General features: G+C 30.8%; 1 protein-coding gene and 1 long non-coding RNA gene across 3 annotated transcripts; both read left to right on the top strand.

Moving 5' to 3' along the window:
- The first annotated feature begins 605 nt into the window (after positions 1-605).
- On the top strand, positions 606-3,481 carry LOC137818795 (uncharacterized). Its single transcript, XM_068622404.2, has 6 exons — positions 606-892; positions 1,118-1,303; positions 1,409-1,602; positions 1,933-2,017; positions 2,913-2,978; positions 3,118-3,481. Exons 2-6 carry the CDS (start codon positions 1,220-1,222, stop codon positions 3,208-3,210), a joined length of 522 nt encoding a protein of 173 aa, XP_068478505.1. The 5' UTR covers positions 606-892; positions 1,118-1,219; the 3' UTR covers positions 3,211-3,481.
- Positions 3,482-4,245: 764 nt separating this feature from the next.
- Positions 4,246-6,943, top strand: LOC137818796 (uncharacterized). 2 transcript variants are annotated; one of them, XR_011082142.2, is made up of 4 exons: positions 4,246-4,385; positions 4,563-4,674; positions 5,126-5,245; positions 6,571-6,943. It is a non-coding gene; the product is annotated as an uncharacterized LOC137818796 (long non-coding RNA). The 2 variants fall into 2 exon arrangements; XR_016516353.1 differs by lacking the exon at positions 6,571-6,943 and having other exon boundaries at positions 4,563-4,669; positions 5,126-5,260.
- The last annotated feature ends 3,986 nt before the right edge of the window (positions 6,944-10,929 follow it).

Below are 10,929 nucleotides of genomic sequence, written 5' to 3'. Positions count from 1 at the left end.
TTACAGACGTGACATTTGGTGAGAATGTGACACTGACTCTATATTATAATATATGACCCGTAGCATACGCAAAACTAGTTACCCGTATGTCTGTAAGTAGTTACTTAGGTGAAATTTATGACCACCCACTCTCCATGAAAAAATAATAATTTTTTTTAATAAGAACCATGTATTTCTTACTTAATCGGTGTAATAACCCTACCAAAACTATCAAACCACATGTTCCTCCACATATATTGACACACGCAAAACTGGCTACTCGTGTGTATGTAAGTGGTTACTTATGTGACGTTTATGGTCACTCACTTTTCATGAAAAAAAATCATTTGTTTTAATAAAAACGATGTAACCGATGTAATACTCCTACCAAAACTGGTTACCCAGCCACAGGTTCCTCCACATATACTGGTATACGCAAAAGGTTATCCTGTATATGTAAGTGGTTACCTATGTGACGTTTATGACGCACTCACTCTTTATGAAAAAAATTTATTATTTTTTTAATATAAATCATATATTATATCGATTAAATAATTTAACCAACATGCTTATTCTGACTTAAAAAAATATATTACACTCAATTTATTGCCACGTCTAGTCAAATGTGTGTAAAGTATGAGGACTCTTTTGTATTTTGCAGCCCAATAAAAAAAAGACCTTAATTTCCAAAATCACACCACATAACAATGGAATCCTAATTCCACACCACCCTAACGGCACCACCGTCGACCTGCAACACTCGACCACCGCAATCGCCGCACGAACGTACGAACCGCCACCGCCGCGCGACCGCTCCGCTCGATCGCCACCACCGCCGCACTCGTTCTCTGCTTCTTCTCGAACCATCGCCGCTGCTATCTCACCACTGTCTCTCTCGGCCAACGCATCAAAGGTATCTACTCTCTCGCTCGATCGCTCGCTCAATTTTGTCTATTCATTTTTCCTTTCTTTCACCGAATTGCATGTTTCTTTGCGCTTGTTTATGTATAGGGTTTTTGTTTCATTCTGCTTATGAATGCGTGTTTCTTATGGTTGATTTTTTTTTTCTTGTTGTATTTCTTTGATTCTTCTTGGTGGTACTTTCAGCTTGACTCCTATTTTTTTCTTTTTCTTTTAGGTTTCGGGTGTTATTCTGTTCTGTTCCAGCAAACTCAAACGCAGAAGCAGAATCAGAAGTGCAGTAGTGCGGGGTTGTTTGAGGAACAAGAGGAAGTGAACAATGGCGAATCAGGGCGCTAAGAAACGCAAAGAAGAGAATGCTCGTCACATGGCCAGGCTCCGCCAAGTCATCATCGCCTGCAACGTGCTCTCTCTTATTCTCTTAAATTGTGATTGTTGCAACCGATTTTTGTTCGATACTGTCGATTGAGGACCTAATTCTATGGTTTTCTTTTGAATTGATATATAGGTTATCTATGTGTTGCTAAGAATGTTGGTGTTCCATTCGAGTTTCACCTGGAAGCACTGGATTGGGTTGATTTTGACTTCTTTGGCATATGTTATTCCCTATCAACAGCTCGCAAAGATGGCAACTCCTGCTTACGCTGAAGATGGTGAACTTTTAGATGGTGGGTTTGATATGTCTACAGGCGGAGTTTGTGGGTATGTCTTTATTGTTGTTTCGTTTTCAACTACTTCCCGTGTTGATTGCTGATGTATCTGGGATATCTGTGTTCCATGATTCTTCTTAGTTTTGTGTTTTTTGTTGTTGGGGTTAGGCCCCTCTCAGATGTTAAAAAATAAACGGTCATCCGATCACAGAACATAATGTGTTCTGAGTTTTTTCACTTTTTATAATAACCACCTAAAGTATAAGTACATGAAATGTGATATGGGTCGTAAAATTGTTTTATGATGTCAGTGTGACCATGAAATGCACTCTCTTTATGTCTTCTGACTTGGTGTATGATGTTCATTATTAATCTTTTGCAGATACTTACACGATGTTATCTACATAACATGTTTTGTGCAAGTCATGTCCATTATATCTGGAAAGTTCTGGTTTACATATCTTATGGTAAGGCTCTGCTCACAAAAGTATCATAACTTTAAAATATAGGTTTTGTAATTTTTAATGTTATAGTTCTGCGCTAGAGCTACTTCAAACAGTCTTGTATCCATAAAGAGAGATTTATTGTACTTTTTCCTTAGCTGTGTGCATTTGTATGTACTATCGCCATCTTGTTTTGCAGTTAGACATAGGTGTGCTTATGCCCTAGGGAAGAGTACTTTCCAAGAAAGAGAGGTAGTCAGAGAGAACAAATTCCTTATAAGTGCATGTTGTGTATTCTCTATATCGGAAAACAATCAATCTACAATTGGAGAGACTAGAATGCTAAAGAGAGGAGCTGCAAAAAATAGTGTCATTTATCACTAATCCGCCTACGAAACACAGTTGGCAAATAATTGAGTTTCTTAAGCATGTTGACCAAGGTTCAGTTCCTAGTCATGTGTATAGAAAACACTTTGTTAAGAGACAAAGTTCACTTTGGTGGTCTCTGTCTCAAAAGATTAGTCTCGAACTGTTAGCTAAGAGATGTCCATGTGGTGCCCACACAAATAATTTTACACTACCCATCAATCAAGTATTAAAAATTGTTTTCTAGAATAATTTTGCACTACCCATCAATCAATTTCTCATCCAAAATCTATGAAGTCTACATTTTTTCCAAAACCATTATTTTAGATACCAAAATCAAAAGCAGGTGATATGTTTTATCATTTTCTTCAGTTTTCATTTTTTTTCAACCCTTCTCTCAATCCCACGCCTGGCTGCGTGTCTTGTATCACTTTCTACTAGTTATCTGAACAAATTTGTTTAACTGTATACAAATCAAACCTTTTTCTTAAATTTTGAAATCAAACATAACCAAGTCTGTGACATAATTTTGCTTTTGCTTGGCATTTTATAGATACCGGCTTTTGGAGCATACAAGTCCTTTGGCTTCATTAAAGGATTTTTGCCACAAGGTTCAGAGGTACGGTCACCTTGTTGATCAATGTTCATCTCAGACCACAAAAAATAACCATAGACCTTGATGTTCAATGTTTACTTTCAGACCACAAAAGAACCATAGACCTTAGTAACTTAAATTTTGTATTTCTTTTGTGAATTAGGAATCATTTGAAGATGAAAAGACCCGCAAGAAAAGGGAAAAGATGGAGAAGAAGGCATCGAGACCCAAGTTTGTGAAGACAAGAACTAGATAGTTTGTTTCAGTGTACGCACCCAGATACACTGTAACCCAATATTGATGGAGATTGCCCTGAAACTTCCACCTTATTGGGAGAACATGCTGCACAAAGTCTAAGTTGTATTTCATGTATAACATTAATTTCAGTTTTTATGCCCTCCAAGAACATGTATGCTTTCACAGTTTAGAAAAAGTCTTTGGAAAAGCTAACCTTTGTGGGATATTGAGATTACGAGTTGTTAATTTCGGGATTCATCATATTTATCAAACGTGTCAACATTTTCAAATACTCAGTGTATGAAATTTTCCTAATACTCAGTGTAGCACTGCCAAATGCTTATTTTTGTGTATTTTTGTAAGGATGAATGTTGCTGTTGTAATTATGCTGACTAATGGTTATTTTTCCTCTTATGATATCTGTGGCTTACTTTGTGAGGTTACTGTATGTGTTGGAACTTAGATTATTGCTAAATTTCGTATTGTTGGGACAGAATGGGGCAACTGTTAGTTCTTTAGTTAGTTAGAAAGATTGATTACACCAGCAGGGGAAACTAAGACTCAGATTAGAAGTTTCATTTTGAATTTGATAGTTTGTGAGTGAAAGGAGAAATCCTTTTTGAAAGCGGAAATCGAGCAGGAGAGACTCTCCTCTGTTTTATTCTCAATCATTTAACAAAATCGTTATTTCTTTTCATTTATTTCCATCTATCGTGCCCTTTCTTCTCACTTGGTTTGTAACATATAAAGTAGCAGAACTAAGGAGAAAGTTTGGGACTTGTCTGTGGGTTGTTTTCGTCCAAATTTGCTGATCATTCAGGTGACTCAAATGAGAATGTTTACAAAATTGGTGTTGTCATTGTTTCCAGAGCTTTATATGTGTTCATTCATTGTGTAGTGGACACATACGGTCAGTTTATTATTTTGTTAGTTTATATTGTGCACTAATACTTGCTAGTCTACAAGTTTTGGATTCAGCTACTTTCCTATAGGCCTTAATTGTTTTAGTTATTATTCTTATTTCAATAAATTTTTTTGTCAGTCCTATTACCTTCTTTGACCACTAATATTATTCTAATCTCTCTGATTCTCTATAATGCAGACTTGTTGTCATTTTACAGGACAAAGCATATGTATATGAAATAAATAGTCTCAGTATTGTAGACATTATTGACACAGTGCCAAATATTAAAGGTGAGGCTAGAATCAATGGGGGCCGTAATTTCACTCAATTGGATACTTTAATTGTTAATTGTAGTTGGTACTTGTTAGATTATGATTCTATTATTATTCTCATCGGTTTGCAACAAACATGCCAACAAACTGCTATATATTATGCGTATAATTTTCTGAGGCAATTTTTCCCCACAGGGCTTTGTGCTTTTTCCCCTTGTTTGGATGCTTGCTACTTGGCTCTTCCCGCCAGTACTACAAAGGATCTGCATTGTTATATAATGTCATGAATCGACATTTACACTGTGAGGTTATACATAAATTTCCTTCTGAATAGTGTTAAATGACTTTGTTACTATAAAATTCATGAATGTTTTACTTTTGTATCATCCTATCTTGTAGCCTCAAGCTAGTGAGATGATAAAAACTTATGCTTTACGTTTTGAATTTTTAGTAATAATCAATTTTTATTTACCGTCTTCATGATTTGACATGTCTTGCTTATTCTAATTTTTTAATATATTAACCAGTTACATTGCATTTGTATCGTTCTAATATGTTAAAATGCCTACTTGCATTGTGGGATTTTCTTCTTTAGGGAGCACAAAAGGAAAAGGTCGAGTTTAACTGCACATCAGCAATTCACTTATTTTATCTTCTGACAGTGATATTTTTTTTAATGGTTGACGTATGAGCTAATATATGGTTGTTTATATCTTTTACCTATATTCATAAACATTATTATCAAACATGAATTACAGATTGATGCTCATCGTTCACCATTGGTTGCAATGGCTCTTTCTTCTAATGGAATGTACATAGCTACAGCATCTGAGCAAGGTACCATAATCAGAGTTCATTTGGTGTCAGATGCAACAAAGGTGACGAATAGAAGTCAATTTTTCTAAATATTGATAGGGAATATTAGTGATGTCAACTGTTATTTCTTACAGGTTTCAGTATTTTTTTTTTCTCGAAACTACACCAAATTATTTTTGGTCATAAAATATCAATTTGTGGTACAGTTCTCTGGTAGTTATTTTTAAATCATATAAAACACAGTCCCTTAACTAAGAATGCTGATTCAAGTGTGTGGATTCTCATAATATTAGGTAGCAATGTTCGTAAATTGATTTTGCACCCTGGACATATATCCTCCATTTTATATTTTGCCTATGTACTATCTAATAGGAAACTTATGCTATTAGTATTTATACGGTTATGCATTTGTGTGGCAGTTTCTGTATTCAATGGGCATTATTGGTTGTGTTTGAGAGAGAAACACTCTCTGTTAGGGCTTGGGCCTTTATATTTGTAAATTGAGAGAGTGGTCAAAGAGAGTTGTACATTTTAAGTGAATAGGCCGTTAATCCTTCTGTTGTTTTCTCATATCCTCATTTAAGGTTGTGCACTGTCTGTCTACCAGATGAATCTTTGGATAGAACACCAATTGATAAACTAATAAAATACATCACTGGACACATCATACATAATACATGAATACAATTGCTTTTCCAGAACAAAGTGTCCTACCAAGGGTATTCTTTGTCCACAACCTGCAAAAAACAACACACTTTCGTAATAATACATACTATCATGTTGGTTTTCTTATAATTCAAGCCTCAGCTTTTATTCTGTTAAGGTTTTCTGGATGACTTAAATTCAATTTATAATTCATCAATACTTATTTTGGTAATATTTATAAACCTAATGATGTTTTGATTGCTTTCTTGCTCCAGTGAGAATCTCTTTTGCTTGACAGAAATCCTGATTGACAATCTCAAAGAACATGACTATATTTGATGCCGTACATGTCTTGAAATCCTGGTTACATTCAGTATATGTTATTCATGACTTTGGATTTTTACTAAATAATTAAATATGTAGACACAGATTTTGTGACCAAAGGCTGATTAATTTTTTTTTTCCTAACCATGTTATTGAAGGTAAAAATGTAAAGTCTCTAGCATAAATTGAACCATGGAACTAAATAATTTCCTATAACGTAATGCTATTTTTTTTTCAAGTGCTATTTTTTTAACCTTGGATTTCATATGATCTTTATTTTTCATAATCTGAAATACTTTCTTTACCTTGATATTTTATTGTGTTATACAAACCAACCTTGTTTAGGTTTATGATTATATATGTGTATGAAATTTGTATCTTTAGAATTATTTTTTAACATCTTCTATTTGTCTTACAGCTATATAGTAATTCGCAAGGTTGAAAACTTGACCAACTCATCATCTGAACTCCTAGCTTGTAGGTGAGTGCTCATTATTGATCTTGGTCTGTTGACAATCCACTGGAACTCTTTATTTGATATCCCCGTTTTACCCCCATTCACTCATTGCTTAGTTTTGGCTTTGTCCTCTTAAATTAATTATCTGCTGCTGATAGGTTAAATTGAGATTCTGCTCGTGTTGTGTTAGCTTTTAAAGTATTTGCTTATATGTAGCTTCATTTGCCTCTTTAATATGTAAGCTTCTCTTTCACGTGGAACAAGGTTTACTGTGTTCTAGTTTGCTGACATTGATATTTCATCTATGTATATCCATGTCCCAGATGTTTTAAACTACAACTGTGCAATGTTAGGTTGCTCGGATTAAATGAGAACTCATAATCCAAATGTTAATTTGGTGGTTTGATAAAAATCAAAGTACGTTATAAAGGTGTAGAACTATCAAACCATCATGAGTGTGTTGTTTGGAAGAAGCAGTGATACAAAATTCCGTACAACCCAAATTGCTACTCATGTTACATACTTACTATTTGAAAGGAAGTATTTGGAGGCACAGTTCACTTTGTCAATTTTTCCAAAGATCCTAAGGCCATAAATAAGAGAAATGTCAGACTTAGCAAAGGAATCAAATACTTCATTAGCTCCTCTAAACTTGATTATGACTACACCTCACCATTTCATAACACATGTAAATCACCACAACTTCTGGGGAGAAGATTAATGGCATAGAAAGAGTTTAAAGAGATTTTTTCATGCCAAATATCCCCATAACTCCAGCTAAAACAGAGCAATGACCTAAATTAGCCAAACAACAAAATGCCATTATCATCTGTAATGTTTTTGAGTATTTTTAGTTCCTTTTATTTGAAAAGAAACTTATTTTTGAAAAATGAAAAAAAAAATGTCATTAAAATATCTAATTCTGAACTCTCTTTTTTCATTAAAATAGCTTAAAAAATATTCTTAAGAATCTTTTTTTTTTTTTTTTTATCAGCAAGAATCTTTTTCTTAATGCAGTAAAAGATGTCCGCCTAATTTTTTCCAAATAAACATAATGCAAATGTTTTCTTCTTAATTGAATTGATACACTGATATATCATTTTTGATAAAAATGATATATTAATTATTATCTTATGATCATATCGTGAGACTTTAATTTTAGACAAAATTAACATACATTTGCGGTTATATATGCAATAAGTGAGCAGTTAGATCTCAACAGGAGCCCATTATCTAAAAAATTTAGAGACATGTATAATTAATGAAAATAAAGATATAAACATCTCTTCAAAATATTTTATAATTTATAACTATGTTTCAAATTATACATTTGTTTTTAAATTTATGGTATTAAGAAAAGTACGCAACTTAAATTATATATTTTATGCTTAAACTATATTTGATATTTAAACAACATAAACATGTTACTCTCTTGAAATTTCATAAAAAAAAATTATGTGAAGAATTTCCAAAAAAAAACTTCAACAATTTTCAAAAATACTCTTAAACCCATCTAATATATACCTATTTTTATATATTAATTATAAATCTTTGAATGTCAAATGCACAGTAATTAACTTGATTTGATTTTGTTTAAAATGATTCATCAGAGGTTTTGACTCTTTCACTGATAGCACCAGACTTTTCTTTGTAACTTTAACCAATTAATAAAATGTTAATTTAGTAATTTAATGTAACCATTATTTATTTAATATATAGCACTTTATTTGAACATTTTTTTCTTCAAAATAGACTAATTTTTTTACGATCTAAAATAAATATATAATTAAAAAAATTTAACAACTAGATAATCTTGTGTATCACACGGTCTATTCATTATCTTTTAACTGTGCTAAAACAATAACTTCTTAAATTAATTTCTTAAATATATCATAAAATACATTTAAATGCAACAATTTTTAAATTCATATATATTAAATTTATACCACTATTGATATAATTTAATTATTCTTACTTAAGTTTGGAGAGATTATGTCAATTCTAATATTCTATGTCATATTATGATTTCCAAGAATATGTTTAATTGCGGAATACATTAAAATACAGTCCTTTTAAAAATCAATATATGTTAATATTAATATAATTTTATTTAAATTTCGTTTTTACTTAAATTTATTTGATTGGACAGGTGTATATTTGTTCATATTTATTCTTATCTACGAAATAAAAATTCATATTTATAGATGTAAAATTTTTGGTCTCATCTGAATTTGAATAGGTATACCCATACTAGTCCAAAATGTTTGTAAAATACTCATTTTACAAAAAAGTAAAAGTCAAAATAAAACAAATAGTAATGTATTTTCGTTTTTATGCTAAATAATAATAAAATCTATAAATTTTAAAATATAATACCAAATAAATTAAGAGTATTTTAGTAGTTTAAAATATAAATGAATATAAAGATAAAGTTAATATATGACCGTTAATCGAGCACATAACCAATAATTAATTATCTTTATACGAATTCATTTTGCATCCTTAGTTAAATGTTCATATTCACTTAAATAATGACGTGTTTTAAGTTATCGTACAATATTAAATTATTGTTTTTTAATTTAAATAAAATATTGGTAACATAAAAATATTTGAATATATTTATAATAATTTTCAAATTAAAATTTAAATATATACTAAAATAAAATGATTAAATTATTGTTTTTTAATTTAAATAAAATATTGGTAACATAAAAATATTTGAATATATTTATAATAATTTTCTAAATTAAAATTTAAATATATACTAAAATAAAATGATTAAAATTTAAATATATACTAAATTAAAATTTAAATATATACTAAAATTAATTATATGTTTGCTTTTTCTTATTGTATTAAGTGATTATAAAGACAGTCACCTGATTTATATGTCAACTTTCAGAATTATTAATATTTTATTATTTATCGTTGTTTATGTTTAGTAATTTAATTATTTATTTATTTAAAAGTATAGTTTAAAAAAAAAACATAATTTTAAGAAAAAAATTACTTACAACGTATACTAACAATAAAATTATTTAGATAAAAAATATTATTAATGTCATGAATAGTAAATAGAAAACTTATAAACTAAATCTGTGAAATGTATATATAACATGTCGACTTTTTTTTATCTATTTGAATAAATTTTTATCAATTTTTAGAAGATATAACGCTTAAAAGAATTATGAGTTGTCCTATTAATTGTTATCTTTTCAAATATTCTTTATTAACTAGAACTAAAAAAACAGTTTAAAAAAAGAAAAATAAAATTCAGAAGCCACTCAATTATCAGAGCCAGGTTTCGATCCTGGGACCTGTGAGTTATGGGCCCACCACTCTTCCGCTGCGCCACTCTGATTTGTTGATATATTATGACTATTAAAATTATGGCTCTATTGGAATGTTAGCTCAACAGTATTACAACGTTTACAACAGAATTATAATATTTTATTATTTATTGTTGTTTATGTTTAGTAATTTACTTATTTATTTATTTAAAAGTAATAATTTTGAAAAATAATTAAGTTTTATAAGAAATTAATTTGAAGAAAAAATGTCAAAGATAAATAGGTGTTTCTTTATAAATACAGAATGAAAATTAAATCACTAGACATGGCTAATGTATTCAAGTATGAAACATCATACATGAATCTAGATTGACCAATTTGTCTACTGTCGAGTATATAAGATGATACATAGTCAATTTCATATACTTCCTATTGGTGGATACTCTAAGATCCAATGGTCCATCATCAAAGGAGGACTTAGCAATTGTGAGTTGACACAACTTTTTCCTCCTCCTAATCATATGTATAAGTTAAACATTACTCCTAACATTTTACATAATTACTAGACACCCCAATAGAGAAAACCATAGATGGTAGAAGACATTCAATTTTATCATTTTCTGATTTAGGCATGCCAAATTTTTTTCATAGAACATGTCGTAACACCACCACTCGCCCAAGGTTTTGTACAATCCTCTTACACGGGAACTATGCTCTAGAGGAATGAAACTAGCATCCAACATGTCATCACTGACATACAAGACAAGTTTGACAAGGATATAGAGCTATTATAAAATCTACATTGCAATGAAATGTATACTCTTCATCAATAAATCATTACACTACAATAAGACTAGACCACCCAGTGGTTCGAACAAACTCACACCAACACAGAGCATGCCCCTTGGCACTCGTGTTCCCTTTGCAAGGAGCAATACTTTAAAATCAAAACAAAAAAAAATTCACAATCTCCTTCTCCGAGTGGTATTCGGATGTGTTTCGAGGAGGATTCAATTTTTGTAAAAAAATA

This window comes from Phaseolus vulgaris, chromosome 10, assembly GCF_051622355.1.
Source record: "Phaseolus vulgaris cultivar YP4 chromosome 10, ASM5162235v1, whole genome shotgun sequence".
In the NCBI taxonomy this organism is placed as follows: domain Eukaryota; kingdom Viridiplantae; phylum Streptophyta; class Magnoliopsida; order Fabales; family Fabaceae; genus Phaseolus; species Phaseolus vulgaris.
This window is presented reverse-complemented; position numbering and strand designations above follow the sequence as displayed.